The sequence below is a fragment of the Rattus norvegicus genome, chromosome 17, assembly GCF_036323735.1.
Source record: "Rattus norvegicus strain BN/NHsdMcwi chromosome 17, GRCr8, whole genome shotgun sequence".
Taxonomy (NCBI): Eukaryota; Metazoa; Chordata; class Mammalia; order Rodentia; family Muridae; genus Rattus; species Rattus norvegicus.
Window position 1 is genome coordinate 78,030,736 of NC_086035.1, and position 15,369 is coordinate 78,046,104.

Below are 15,369 nucleotides of genomic sequence, written 5' to 3' on the forward strand. Positions count from 1 at the left end.
CTGCACCCAAATCCCGTGGGAGGGAGAGCTAAACCTTCAGAGAGGCAGACAAGCCTGGGAAACCAGAAGAGACTGCTCCCTGCACACACATCTCGGACGCCAGAGGAAAAAGCCAAAGACCATCTGGAACCCTGGTGCACTGAAGCTCCCGGAAGGGGCGGCACAGGTCTCCCTGGTTGCTGCCGCTGCAGAGAGCCCCTGGGCAGCACCCCACGAGCGAACCTGAGCCTCGGGACCACAGGTAAGACCAAACTTTCTGCTGCAAGAAAGCTGCCTGGTGAGCTTGGGACACGGAAGCAGAATTTCTCTAGGAGGCACGGTCTGTGTTTACCGGAAGTCCCACACCCGCGGATCCCGGCCCGCAGCAGCTCTCTGCTCCCAGACCCGGTGAGAGAGAGACCCAACCGCCTGGTCAGGTGGGCACTCCTGAGGCTGCAGAGCGGAAGAGACCACCAACACTGCTCACCCCTGCCCACATCCCTGGCCCAAGAGGAAACTGTATAAGGCCTCTGGGCTCCCGTGGGGGAGGGCCCAGGAGCGGCAGGACTTCTGCGCCTGAGACACCGCAGGAACCTGAAAGAAAAAGACCGGATAAACAGTTCTCTGCACCCAAATCCCGTGGGAGGGAGAGCTAAACCTTCAGAGAGGCAGACAAGCCTGGGAAACCAGAAGAGACTGCTCCCTGCACACACATCTCGGACGCCAGAGGAAAAAGCCAAAGACCATCTGGAACCCTGGTGCACTGAAGCTCCCGGAAGGGGCGGCACAGGTCTTCCTGGTTGCTGCCGCTGCAGAGAGCCCCTGGGCAGCACCCCACGAGCGAACCTGAGCCTCGGGACCACAGGTAAGACCAAATTTTCTGCTGCAAGAAAGCTGCCTGGTGAACTCAAGACACAGGCCCACAAGAACAGCTGAAGACCTGTAGAGAGGAAAAACTACACGCCGGAAAGCAGAACACACTGTCCCCATAACTGACTGAAAGAGAGGAAAACAGGTCTACAGCACTCCTGACACACAGGCTTATAGGTCAGTCTAGCCACTGTCAGAAATAGCAGAACAAAGTAACACTAGAGATAATCTGATGGCGAGAGGCAAGCGCAGGAACCCAAGCAACAGAAACCAAGACTGCATGCCATCATCGGAGCCCAATTCTCCCGCCAAAACAAACATGGAATATCCAAACACACCAGAAAAGCAAGATCTAGTTTCAAAATCATATTTGATCATGATGCTGGAGGACTTCAAGAAAGACATGAACACACTTAGGGAAACACAGGAAATCATTAATAAACAAGTAGAGGCCTACAGAGAGGAATGGCAAAAATCCCTGAAAGAATTCCAGGAAAACACAATCAAACAGATGAAGGAATTAAAAATGGAAATAGAAGCAATCAAGAAAGAACACATGGAAACAACCCTGGATATAGAAAACCAAAAGAAGAGACAAGGAGCTGTAGATACAAGCTTCACCAACAGAATACAAGAGATGGAAGAGAGAATCTCAGGAGCGGAAGATTCCATAGAAATCATTGACTCAACTGTCAAAGATAATGTAAAGCGGAAAAAGCTACTGGTCCAAAACATACAGGAAATCCAGGACTCAATGAGAAGATCAAACCTAAGGATAATAGGTATAGAAGAGAGTGAAGACTCCCAGCTCAAAGGACCAGTAAATATCTTCAACAAAATCATAGAAGAAAACTTCCCTAACCTAAAAAAAGAGATACCCATAGGCATACAAGAAGCCTACAGAACTCCAAATAGATTGGACCAGAAAAGAAACACCTCCCGTCACATAATTGTCAAAACACCAAACGCACAAAATAAAGAAAGAATATTAAAAGCAGTAAGGGAAAAAGGTCAAGTAACATATAAAGGGAGACCTATCAGAATCACACCAGACTTCTCGCCAGAAACTATGAAGGCCAGAAGATCCTGGACTGATGTCATACAGACCCTAAGAGAACACAAATGCCAGCCCAGGTTACTGTATCCAGCAAAACTCTCAATTAACATTGATGGAGAAACCAAGATATTCCATGACAAAACCAAATTTACACAATATCTTTCTACAAATCCAGCACTACAAAGGATAATAAATGGTAAAGCCCAACATAAGGAGGCAAGCTATACCCTAGAAGAAGCAAGAAACTAATCGTCTTGGCAACAAAACAAAGAGAATGAAAGCACACAAACATAACCTCACATCCAAATATGAATATAAAGGGAAACAATAATCACTATTCCTTAATATCTCTCAATATCAATGGCCTCAACTCCCCAATAAAAAGACATAGATTAACAAACTGGATACGCAACGAGGACCCTGCATTCTGCTGCCTACAGGAAACACACCTCAGAGACAAAGACAGACACTACCTCAGAGTGAAAGGCTGGAAAACAACTTTCCAAGCAAATGGTCAGAAGAAGCAAGCTGGAGTAGCCATTCTAATATCAAATAAAATCAATTTCCAACTAAAAGTCATCAAAAAAGATAAGGAAGGACACTTCATATTCATCAAAGGAAAAATCCACCAAGATGAACTCTCAATCCTAAATATCTATGCCCCAAATACAAGGGCACCTACATACGTAAAAGAAACCTTACTAAAGCTCAAAACACACATTGCACCTCACACAATAATAGTGGGAGATTTCAACACCCCACTCTCATCAATGGACAGATCATGGAAACAGAAATTAAACAGTGATGTTGACAGACTAAGAGAAGTCATGAGCCAAATGGACTTAATGGATATTTATAGAACATTCTATCCTAAAGCAAAAGGATATACCTTCTTCTCAGCTCCTCATGGTACTTTCTCCAAAATTGACCATATAATTGGTCAAAAAACGGGCCTCAACAGGTACAGAAAGATAGAAATAATCCCATGCGTGCTATCGGACCACCACGGCCTAAAACTGGTCTTCAATAACAATAAGGGAAGAATGCCCACATATACGTGGAAATTGAACAATGCTCTACTCAATGATAACCTGGTCAAGGAAGAAATAAAGAAAGAAATTAAAAACTTCTTAGAATTTAATGAAAATGAAGATACAACATACTCAAACTTATGGGACACAATGAAAGCTGTGCTAAGAGGAAAACTCATAGCGCTGAGTGCCTGCAGAAAGAAACAGGAAAGAGCATATGTCAGCAGCTTGACAGCACACCTAAAAGCTCTAGAACAAAAAGAAGCAAATACACCCAGGAGGAGTAGAAGGCAGGAAATAATCAAACTCAGAGCTGAAATCAACCAAGTAGAAACAAAAAGGACCATAGAAAGAATCAACAGGACCAAAAGTTGGTTCTTTGAGAAAATCAACAAGATAGATAAACCCTTAGCCAGACTAACGAGAGGACACAGAGAGTGCGTCCAAATTAACAAAATCAGAAATGAAAAGGGAGACATAACTACAGATTCAGAGGAAATTCAAAAAATCATCAGATCTTACTATAAAAACCTATATTCAACAAAATTTGAAAATCTTCAGGAAATGGACTATTTCCTAGACAGATACCAGGTATCAAAGTTAAATCAGGAACAGATAAACCAGTTAAACAACCCCATAACTCCTAAGGAAATAGAAGCAGTCATTAAAGGTCTCCCAACCAAAAAGAGCCCAGGTCCAGATGGGTTTAGTGCAGAATTCTATCAAACCTTCATAGAAGACCTCATACCAATATTATCCAAACTATTCCACAAAATTGAAACAGATGGAGCCCTACCGAATTCCTTCTACGAATCTACAATTACTCTTATACCTAAACCACACAAAGACACAACAAAGAAAGAGAACTTCAGACCAATTTCCCTTATGAATATCGACGCAAAAATACTCAATAAAATTCTGGCAAACCGAATTCAAGAGCACATCAAAACAATCATCCACCATGATCAAGTAGGCTTCATCCCAGGCATGCAGGGATGGTTTAATATACGGAAAACCATCAACGTGATCCATTATATAAACAAACTGAAAGAACAGAACCACATGATCATTTCATTAGATGCTGAGAAAGCATTTGACAAAATTCAACACCCCTTCATGATAAAAGTCCTGGAAAGAATAGGAATTCAAGGCCCATACCTAAACATAGTAAAAGCCATATACAGCAAACCAGTTGCTAACATTAAACTAAATGGAGAGAAACTTGAAGCAATCCCACTAAAATCAGGGACTAGACAAGGCTGCCCACTCTCTCCCTACTTATTCAATATAGTTCTTGAAGTTCTAGCCAAAGCAATCAGACAACAAAAGGAGATCAAAGGGATACAGATCGGAAAAGAAGAGGTCAAAATATCACTATTTGCAGATGATATGATAGTATATTTAAGTGATCCCAAAAGTTCCACCAGAGAACTACTAAAGCTGATAAACAACTTCAGCAAAGTGGCTGGGTATAAAATTAACTCAAATAAATCAGTTGCCTTCCTCTATACAAAAGAGAAACAAGCCGAGAAAGAAATTAGGGAAACGACACCCTTCATAATAGACCCAAATAATATAAAGTACCTCGGTGTGACTTTAACCAAGCAAGTAAAAGATCTGTACAATAAGAACTTCAAGTCACTGAAGAAAGAAATTGAAGAAGACCTCAGAAGATGGAAAGATCTCCCATGCTCATGGATTGGCAGGATTAATATAGTAAAAATGGCCATTTTACCAAAAGCGATCTACAGATTCAATGCAATCCCCATCAAAATACCAATCCAATTCTTCAAAGAGTTAGACAGAACAATTTGCAAATTCATCTGGAATAACAAAAAACCCAGGATAGCTAAAGCTATCCTCAACAATAAAAGGACTTCAGGGGGAATCACTATCCCTGAACTCAAGCAGTATTACAGAGCAATAGTGATAAAAACTGCATGGTATTGGTACAGAGACAGACAGATAGACCAATGGAATAGAATTGAAGACCCAGAAATGAACCCACACACCTATGGTCACTTGATTTTTGACAAAGGAGCCAAAACCATCCAATGGAAAAAAGATAGCATTTTCAGCAAATGGTGCTGGTTCAACTGGAGGGCAACATGTAGAAGAATGCAGATCGATCCATGCTTATCACCCTGTACAAAGCTTAAGTCCAAGTGGATCAAGGACCTCCACATCAAACCAGACACACTCAAACTAATAGAAGAAAAACTAGGGAAGCATCTGGAACACATGGGCACTGGAAAAAATTTCCTGAACAAAACACCAATGGCTTATGCTCTAAGATCAAGAATTGACAAATGGGATCTCATAAAACTGCAAAGCTTCTGTAAGGCAAAGGACACTGTGGTTAGGACAAAACGGCAACCAACAGATTGGGAAAAGATCTTTACCAACCCTACAACAGATAGAGGCCTTATATCCAAAATATACAAAGAACTCAAGAAGTTAGACCGCAGGGAAACAAATAACCCTATTAAAAAATGGGGTTCAGAGCTAAACAAAGAATTCACAGCTGAGGAATGCCGAATGGCTGAGAAACACCTAAAGAAATGTTCAACATCTTTAGTCATAAGGGAAATGCAAATCAAAACAACCCTGAGATTTCACCTCACACCAGTGCGATTGGCTAAGATCAAAAACTCAGGTGACAGCAGATGCTGGCGAGGTTGTGGAGAAAGAGGAACACTCCTCCATTGTTGGTGGGATTGCAGACTGGTAAAACCATTCTGGAAATCAGTCTGGAGGTTCCTCAGAAAATTGGACATTGAACTGCCTGAGGATCCAGCTATACCTCTCTTGGGCATATACCCAAAAGATGCCTCAACATATAAAAGAGACACGTGCTCCACTATGTTCATCGCAGCCTTATTTATAATAGCCAGAAAATGGAAAGAACCCAGATGCCCTTCAACAGAGGAATGGATACAGAAAATGTGGTACATCTACACAATGGAATACTACTCAGCTATCAAAAACAACGAGTTTATGAAATTCGTAGGCAAATGGTTGGAACTGGAAAATATCATCCTGAGTGAACTAACCCAATCACAGAAAGACATACATGGTATGCACTCATTGATAAGTGGCTATTAGCCCAAATGCTTGAATTACCCTAGATCCCTAGAACAAAGGAAACTCAAGACGGATGATCAAAATGTGAATGCTTCACTCCTTCTTTAAATGAGGAAAAAGAATACCCTTGGCAGGGAAGGGAGAGGCAAAGATTAAAACAGAGACTGAAGGAACACCCATTCAGAGCCTGTCCCACATTTGGCCCATACATATACAGCCACCCAATTGGACTAGATGGATGAAGCAAAGAAGTGCAGACCGACAGGAGCCGGATGTAGATCGCTCCTGAGAGACACAGCCAGAATACAGCAAATACAGAGGCGAATGCCAGCAGCAAACCACTGAACTGAGAATAGGTCCCCTATTGAAGGAATCAGAGAAAGAACTGGAAGAGCTTGAAGGGGCTCGAGACCCCAAAAGTACAACAATGCCAAGCAACCAGAGCTTCCAGGGACTAAGCCACTACCTAAAGACTATACATGGACTGACCCTGGACTCTGACCCCATAGGTAGCAATGAATATCCTAGTAAGAGCACCAGTGGAAGGGGAAGCCCTGGGTCCTGCTAAGACTGAACCCCCAGTGAACTAGTCTATGGGGGGAGGGCGGCAATGGTGGGAGGGTTGGGAGGGGAACACCCATAAGGAAGGGGAGGGGGGAGGGGGATGTTTGCCCGGAAACCGGGAAAGGGAATAACACTCGAAATGTATATAAGAAATACTCAAGTTAATAAAAAATAAAAATAAAAAAAAAAAAGATAAAAAAAAAAAAAAAGATTCTTCTCTGCGCCTAGATACAGGTTGAAATGAATATTTTTAAGGGATGGGTGTGTACAGGATTTTGTGCTGTCTGGATGGGCAAATTATATCTTATCAGTTGGATCAGAGGTTATTGTGTGGTGTGTTCTTTCATGCGGCAACTTAATTGAGTTCAAGAAAAATGTATGGTGGTGGGACGCACTGGGCCCACCACAGAATTGGGATGTGTATACTGGACGTGGTAGCAACCCACCAAGGGAGCTGTGAGGGAGGGTGGGGTGGCTTGGCAGGGTGCCTCGCTGGACCAGCTTGAGGACTGCTCAGGTCAGAAAGTACTTGGGGTCAGCGTAGAGTGGATGAGATAAATTATCGCTAGGTTCAACGGCCTACCAGAGCTAGAATTAGTGAGGGAGCGACCGCAGGGTCTGTGCAAGAACTGAGTTACATGCCCCTTTTTATTATTTACTGCAACTCCAGTCTACTTCCAGGTTCAATAAAAGATACTGCCCAAGAGTGTATGTGCACTCACATGTGCACACGCGTGCACACACACACACACACACACACACACACACACACACACACACAGGAAACCAGGACTAGAGAAAGCTCAGTTGGTAAAAAGCTAGACATTATGGCACACCCCTCTAATTCCAGCATGGCAGAAGCAAACATGGCAGGGACACCTGGGCCTTGATGGCCAGTCAGCCTGGCCTGCTAGGTGAGTTCCACATCGGTAAAAGACCCATGTCTCAAAATACAAAGGAGCGGAGTGGGTGACCTGAATGAGTATGGCCCCCACAAGCTCATGTTCCCAGCAGGTAGAACTGTCTAAGAAGGATTGAGAGGTGTGGCTTTGTTGGAGAAAGTGTATCAAGAGGGGTGTGCTTTGAGATTCCAAAAGCCTGGTACCATTTCCAGTTCTCTCGGTCTCCTGCTTTGGGATCAAGATACCTCTCAGCTCTTCCTACCACCATGCCTTTGCCTTGCCCATTATGAACGCTAACTCTCTAGAACCCTAAGCTTAATTAAACACTGTCCTGGTCACAGTGTTTTAGCACAGCGATAGGAAAGTAACTAATATCGGGCCAGTAATCTTCTAGCCTCCGTGTATCCCCATCCACACAGGCAAGTGCACCAGCACACACCTATATCTGTACTCACAGAGAAGAGGGGAAGAGGAGAAAACAGAGCAGGTTCTCAGGACCATGCTGCAACAAAACACGGGTTGATGAGCCTAAGGAGACTCTCAGAAAGCATGGGGGGAAAGCAAGACGACGCTAGACTGCTGTCCACAAGGCAGAACTATGCCAGGAACCTCACGGTGTGGAAAGTCTGATGAGTAACTTCGTTTGTCTGGGTAGCCTTGCCCATCACAGGCACAGCTTCTCTGTGAGAGTAAGAGAATGGCTCTTGAGGCCAGGGATCCCTGAGCTGAAGATGACGAATATCTGATAGTGATATTGATATCTGATATCTGTCTTCAGATAGTGATCACTTCACTTCAAATCTACTTTGTATAGAGGACAGGGAGTGATGGGCCAGCAGCCCACAGCCCTGTCTTGACTGAATCTCATCAGGGTCATTGTGGTAACCGCCAATGTTTGAAAAAAACGACAATTCCTAAAAGTTCCCCTTCACTGGCATTTGGCTCAGATTGGGAGATCCCTTTATATTTCCATAATCAGAGTAATCTTAACCCTTACTTAATACAACAGTTTGAGGTACTCTGTGAGCTTTAAAGGGAGTATCACTTTAAAAATCATGAAGTAGGGCTGGAGTGGAGGCCCAGCAGTTGAGAGCACCCAGAGGAAGGGGTTTGATTGCCAGGACGTAATGATGGCCCAAAAACATCCAAAAACTCCAGTTCCAGGGACTCAAACACCCTCTTTGTGATGGTTTGTAAATGCTTGGCTAGGGAGTGGCACTATTCGGAGGTGTGGCCTTTTGGAGTAGGTGTGCACCATGGGCGTGGTCTTAGGACCCTCATGCTAGCTGCCTGGAAGTCCGTCTTCCACTAGCAGCCTTCAGATGAAGATGTAGAACTCTCAGCTCCTACTGCACCATGCCTGCCTGCATGTTGCCATGATCCTGCCTTGATGATACTGGACCGAACCTCTGAACCTGTAAGCCAGCGCCAATTAAATGTTGTCCTTTATAAAACTTGCATTGATCATGCTGTCTGTTCACAGCAGTAAAACCCTGACTAAGACATCTTCTAACCTCCTCAGTATGTATTGCGTACATACATACATCCAAGAAAAATCCTCACACATACAAAACAAATCTAAAAATCACATTTTTTAAAGCACAGAATATTAGCTCTGAGAGTTCTTTTACTTCATTTCCTTTGCTTCTAAGAAAATTCCTTAAATGAGTGGTTCTCAACCTCCCTACGGCTGTGACACTTTGACACAGTTCCTCATGTTACGGTGACCCCAACCATAAAATTATGTTGTCGCTACTTCATTACTGTAATTTTGCTACTGTTATGAATCATAATGTAGACATCTGACATATAAGATATCTGATATGCAACCCCTGTGAAATGGCCGTTAGACACTCCCACACGTGGGTTGAGAACTACTGCCCTACAGTCTCAGACTGTCAGTCACAAGAATAGTCATAATGGCTTACACACATTGAAAACTCTTAAGCACTATGCCAAGAGTTTAAATCAAATGAGTACACAATATGGCTTTGACTTTTGTCTCTGTTTTGAAGAAGGGGAACCTGAAGCGCGTGTGCCTTCTTCCCATCTCATTCCTGCTTTGTGAAGAACTCCTTATTAAGCCCAACTCTTGGGCATCCAAAGCCTGTGGGCAGATTGGCTTGTGGCTAACAGGAAGCAGACAAGGAGTATAGGGACAAGCCACAGCAGGCTACAGTCCCAAAGGCACACCCCAAGTGATTTATTTCCTCCAGGTAGATGGATCTTCCGAAACTTCCACAGCCTCCCGCCCTGGTTGGGTACCAAGGTTGAAACAGAGAGGAAGGAGAACATGTCAAATTCTAACTGGAACACTTAGGTTATAGCTCTCGCCTTTTTCCAACTTCTATTTCTAACAAGCACTTTACCCTTGAGCATGCAATAATGTCCACCAATATTTGCACTGCACTTGCGCTGTGCCAAGTTGGGAGAGAGACAGGAGGACACCTAATTTGGAACTGCATTCTTGACGCCTTCGATCATGCTACGGTATCTTCATAGACAATATGACTACACTACTGTTTTCGCCAAGTCGCAGACTGTAGCCAGTTCTTACCCTGTTGTCTTCCTGGATCTCCCAGTCACTGGAGAATGTAGTCAGCTGCTGCCCTTGGGAACAGTTAGCGAACTGGAACAGGCTGGAAAACATCCTTCTGTTCTCCTGTGTGTCTGGAAAGATGGCGTCTTGGAAATTGACTCCGTGTGGCAAGAGATTGTAATTTTCATCCATCCTAAGGGGGAAGGGTCAAAGCAGAAATGTAGGTGAGCCTATTGGAGATGGGCCAGCTTCAGTTTGGTTTACAAAGGACAGAGATGGTCTCATTAATGTCACCATGAATTCCGGCGTGGTCCTCGGGAAGGGACCTCTTCCATTAACATTCCACTTTGCACTGCTTGAGTCTAGCTTAAGGTTTTCTAAAGAAAGGAGTCTAGACAAGAGGGAAGGGAGATGTGTGCTTGCCTGCCTGTCTACTTCCCATTTGTCATAGTGCCCCTTTGCTTCCTGGTGAGCAGACAGCAGTTGCAATGTGGCCTGGATTCAAGTCTCACTGCTACACCATGGTCAGGACATGGAACAAATTTCTTCTTTAAGCACCATCGTCTCCCTGTCTGCTATGAGAAGACTGTGGTGGAATATACTGTCTTGGTAATGTCGCGGGAATTACACTGGAAAACTGTAAATGGGACTCAGAGGGTAAGAGCATTTCCTGATCAAGGGTGAGGACCCAAGGTCAAATCCATAGCACCCCCCGTATAAAGCCAGCCATGGATGTGCATGCCAGTAACACCAACACGGAGACAGGAACAGGCAGGTCGCAAGAGCCTGCTAGCCCAGGCTAGCCCAAACAGCAAGTTTCCAAGTGAATGAAAAACCCTGTCTCAAGGCAAGAAGGTGGAGATCGATAGAGGACGATTCCAGTGTCTTCCTCTGGCCTCTGCATCTGCACATACTCCAGTGTATGCACCACATACACACATAACACACATCCAACACACACAAGGATAATGAAGAACTTGGCACAGAGCGAATGCAGTCCAAATATTGGCAAACATTTTCATATGCTCAAGTGTAAAATGCCTATTAGAAATAGAAAGGAAAAAAAAGAGGTGGGAATTATAACCTAAGGGTTGCAGTTTGAATGTGAGATGTTCCCCTTCCTCTCTGTTTCAACCTTGATACCCAACTAGGGTGGGACATTTCAGGAGGTTGGATCTACCCGCAGGAAATAAATCACATGGTGTATGCTTTGGGGGCTAGATCCTGCTCTGGCCCCTTTCTATATTCCTTCTCTACTTCCTGTTTGCCACGAGGTGAAGAGCCTCTGCCTGTGGATAACCATAACCACCCGCCTCAGTGCACAGGGCCACACAGCCATGGAATGAGACAAAATAACCCCTCCCTCCTTTCCACTGAGCAGTCACAGGTAGTGAACAGGAGGCAGAGCAAGGCCAGTCCAGAGGAGGAATGCTTTGTGTGCAGTTATTAGCCTACTTCAAGGCAAGACAGTCAGCTCTATGAAAAGGCAGTCTGTCACAGCATTGTGTGACTTTCTGCCAACAGATCATCGCAAAAGAAGAAAACATTGGCTGGCCACCGCACGGTCACTGGACCATGTTGTGATTAAAGAATTAAATAATTAAGGGTTGGGGATTTAGCTCAGTGGTAGAGCGCTTGCCTAGGAAGCGCAAGGCCCTGGGTTCGGTCCCCAGCTCCGAAAAAAAGAACCAAAAAAAAAAAAAAGAATAATTAAATAATTAAATAATAAGCAAAAACCCAACACTGCCTGCTCTTTTCTTGAGCTTCCATTCAGCGGTGTCAGTTGTTTTATAGCTGGGCTTTCAGTGTTTCCCCTAAATAAAAACACGAGAAGGCCACCAACTCAGACTTCTCCGTTTCAAGAAAAGGCACGCTCACAGTTCTGGCTGACTTTATTTAGAAACTATAGTTTCCAGACAATTACAGAAAAGAAGAAAAGAAGAGAAGAGAAATCAACCTAATCTGGCTAAGAAGCTCAAGCCAACAGAAAGCAGAGCGCGCTCTAAACTTAGCCTGCCTTCAATGGAAAACACATGTGGTCTTGAGCCTATGGGTCCCCTCCAGCGTCGCTTACCATTTCTTTCTCAAGAGACTTCAAAAATAAACCTGCAGCCCGCGGTCAGAATCATTCCCAAGAACCTTGGTGCTGTTCTACAACTGGTAAGACTGAGACTCTTACCCATCATCATAAACCTTTGGGTTAAATCACTGACCGTCTTAAAACTTGGCTAAAATCCCATGCCCGCCCCTCTCTTTCCGCTGTTCCAGACCCATCTTGATTGCATTAGAAGCAACCCACAAGATTGGGTATCCACCTGCTGTTTTCTACCTGTGATCTAGGTCGAATGCAGTAGGCAATAAAAATGAACTGAATTTGGGAGGGACAGATGGGTTTGCTGTTGATCATAAGCCAACCTCAGTGGAACGCATCACAAGATTGGTGGTGTCTACATAGCCTATTGCCCCTCTGCACTCTTCAACGCATTGTGACTGGGGGTCTGTACCTTTCGCGTTAGCAGGCTCCCTGTAAAGCTCTGCTGAGTTGAATCACGGGGCAGCAGGTACAAGAGAGCTAGACAAGACAGCGCGTGGAGGGCGAGGGGGAGGGGCGTGGGGGCGGAGCTGCTTTCTGCCATTGAGGTGGGTAAGAAAGGAGAGCGTGAGTACATTTAACGACAGGACTTCCCCAGCTGCTTCCCTCGAGCTTCTCTCACCATTTCCTTCTCACTTTTATGCAGATGAGAAATAGTGGAGGGGAGGAGCGTGAGAGTGGACTCTGAGAGAACTGGCTCGAAAACTTACACTCCAGAAGTTCAAAGCCAGAAAGGATCCCAACAGCTGATTGCAAAGGGCATCTTTCTCAAAACGTCAAATGGGTGATTGGAAAACAATTTGATAGCTGCGTGTGGGTAGCACGAGCGTGTGATCCCAGCGCTGCCTTTAACCCCCGGTCTGTGTATATAACTCCAAAAGCATCGCTGTATCTTAAACATCTTTAGCCAGGGGTGGTCAGGATCTTCATAAAGGACAGAGCAAGGAGAAAATTTAAAAAGCCTAAGGCATGTTTTAGTTTGGGGGGAAGGGGGAAAGCGGGCCCCCAGGAGCGCTCCTGACCCGCCGATGGTGACAGGCTCACCTTACAAAGAAGAAATAGGAGTAGTCTTGGACCACCGTGTGGGAGTGGCAGGAGAAGTAGCCCAGACCTGTAAGGTTGAGCCGGGAGCCGGCGGGCACCTCCAGCATACTACCCCACGCCTGGTCACACAGCATCTCCACCTCCGCGGAGTAAAAGAGCCCTCCCTCTCCAGCTTGGTAATGCCACGGCAGGTAGTTGTAGAGGCCGGGCACCTCGGGGTGCAGCGCCAGCACCTTGGCATACACGATGGTCTCGGCCAGCTCGGCGCGGCAGCCTTCGCTCAGGGGTCTCCACTCCGACGGCAGCTGGCAGGCGCGCGCGGGCGCCGGGGAGACGGCGAGGCAGAGCGCGGCGAGCAGCAGCGGGAGCGGCATGCCGGCGGCTACGCTCTAGCCCGGGCGCATGGCCCGCCGGGTGCCGGGGGCAGCGAGGAGCCGGGGAGCCCGCAGCGCCAGTCCGGGAACCGCGGCCTGGGCGCTCAGCTGCACGCGCTCGGGAGAGCTGGGTGCGCCGCTAGCTCTACCGCCGGGATCACCATGCCCCCGGTCTTCGCCCCGCCACGCTTAAAAGGGTCGAGAGGACGCGACGGGACGGGCGGGGACTGGGGCGTGGACCGCGGCAGGGGCGGGGAGTCCGCCAACCCGACAACCGGCCCTTGCACAGCTCGGGGAAGGAAGGGACCGACCCCTGCTCCCTGGGACTCCAGGGTGACGAGACGTGCGAACTAGCTCTTGACCGCCAGACCCAGTTGGTTTGTAGCGCGCCTCTATGGGTTAGGTCAGAGCTTGCCAGGAGTAAAGAGTTGTTCCCTACGCAGGTACTCCGCGCCCGTTGCTCTCAATTTGCACGATGGAGCACTCTGAGTAAGTCTTTAAGTTTTCTACGCAAGTGATTTAGAATCAAAGCACATCGAAATCAAATCTGATTTTCTCTTCCCAGAACTTCATTAAAACAATATCTCCCCTTCTCCTCTCTCCCTCCCTTTCTCCTTCTCTTTCTCTGCTCCTCCCTTCTCCTCATCTCATTATCCCCTCCTCCTCTCTTGTCCGTCCCCCTCTCCTCCTCTCCCCTTTCCTCTCCTTCTCCTCCCCCTCTCCCTCATCCTCCCCTCCTCTCCTCATCTTTCCTTCCTCCCCTACCTCCCCTGTTCCTTCCTCCCCTCTCCCTCTCATCTCTATCATGTACACACACACACACAGAGAGAGAGAGAGAGAGAGAGAGAGAGAGAGAGAGAGAGAGAGAGTTTTCTGTAATAAAGATGTTAAAAGAGTTCCCATAAAGATTTGAAAAGTCGTGTTCATGGATTGATCGATTGACTGACGGACTGGTTTAAACTTAGCTGCTTTATACAGCTCCATATTCGGAAAGCCCTACACCTGGGAAGCAAATTCATCTGTAAATTCAAAAAAAAGCTTTTCCCTAGTTAGAGGGTGAAATGGAAGAGACCAAAACCCTCAAAAGTTCCCAGTCTCCATTTTGCTATTCTTGGTGTACTGAGAATAAATCACAAGGGGGCTGAGCGTGTAGCTCCGTGACCAGAATGCTTGCAGGGCGAGCATCGTGCCCTGAGTCTGATCTGCAGCCCCATCCCTTCATCAGATGGGCCCTGTGGCAAACACACAGTACTTGGGAGATGGAAGCAGGAAGATCAAAGTTCAGAGCTGTTCTCCACTACATAGGGAGACTTCATGGAGAGCTTCGAGTCCAGCGTGGGCTAAAGAAACTGTCCCCAAAAAAAGAAAGGAAAGAAGGAAGGAAGGGGTGAAGGAAAGAAAGAAGAGAGAGAGAGAGGGAGAGGGGAGGAGAGAGAGAGAGAGAAAGAGAGAGAGAGAAGGGAAGAAAATAAGATGCCTGTTTGTAAGTGTATTTATCATATATTTATGTTGTGGGTGTTATCTATATATCATCATAATATGCACACTGTATTTAATGCATTTTTACAACAGATTTATAAGCAAAGTTGCCCTTAAAATGGTAGACTTCTGGAGCTTCTCATTGGGGTTTGCAGGTTTGGAATCAGGAGTGGTTCCAGGACCTAGAGAGAAGAGCAGTCCTAGGACAATGAGAAGAGACTCTACAGCAGTGGAAGGAGAGTAAAGGCTGGCCGCAGCTCACAGGCCCAGCCCTTCAGGGAGTCCTGAAACCCTGGTTGGACCGTCCCTTTTGCGACTGACTGCTTGGGGTGGCTTCAGGTGTTGACAGGCAGC

At 46.0% G+C, this 15,369-nt stretch overlaps 1 protein-coding gene across 1 annotated transcript in view; it reads right to left on the bottom strand.

The window, feature by feature from the left end:
• Positions 1-14,085, bottom strand: part of Ccdc3 (coiled-coil domain containing 3) — a 103,673-nt gene extending 89,588 nt beyond the window's left edge. Inside the window, exons 1-2 of the mRNA XM_574081.9 lie at positions 13,163-14,085; positions 10,045-10,219 (exon numbers count right to left, since the gene is read on the bottom strand). Of these exons, the coding sequence (XP_574081.4) occupies positions 10,045-10,219; positions 13,163-13,536 (549 nt within the window). The 5' untranslated portion in view covers positions 13,537-14,085. The remainder of the gene's footprint in view (positions 1-10,044; positions 10,220-13,162) is intronic.
• Between the last annotated feature and the right edge of the window lie 1,284 nt (positions 14,086-15,369).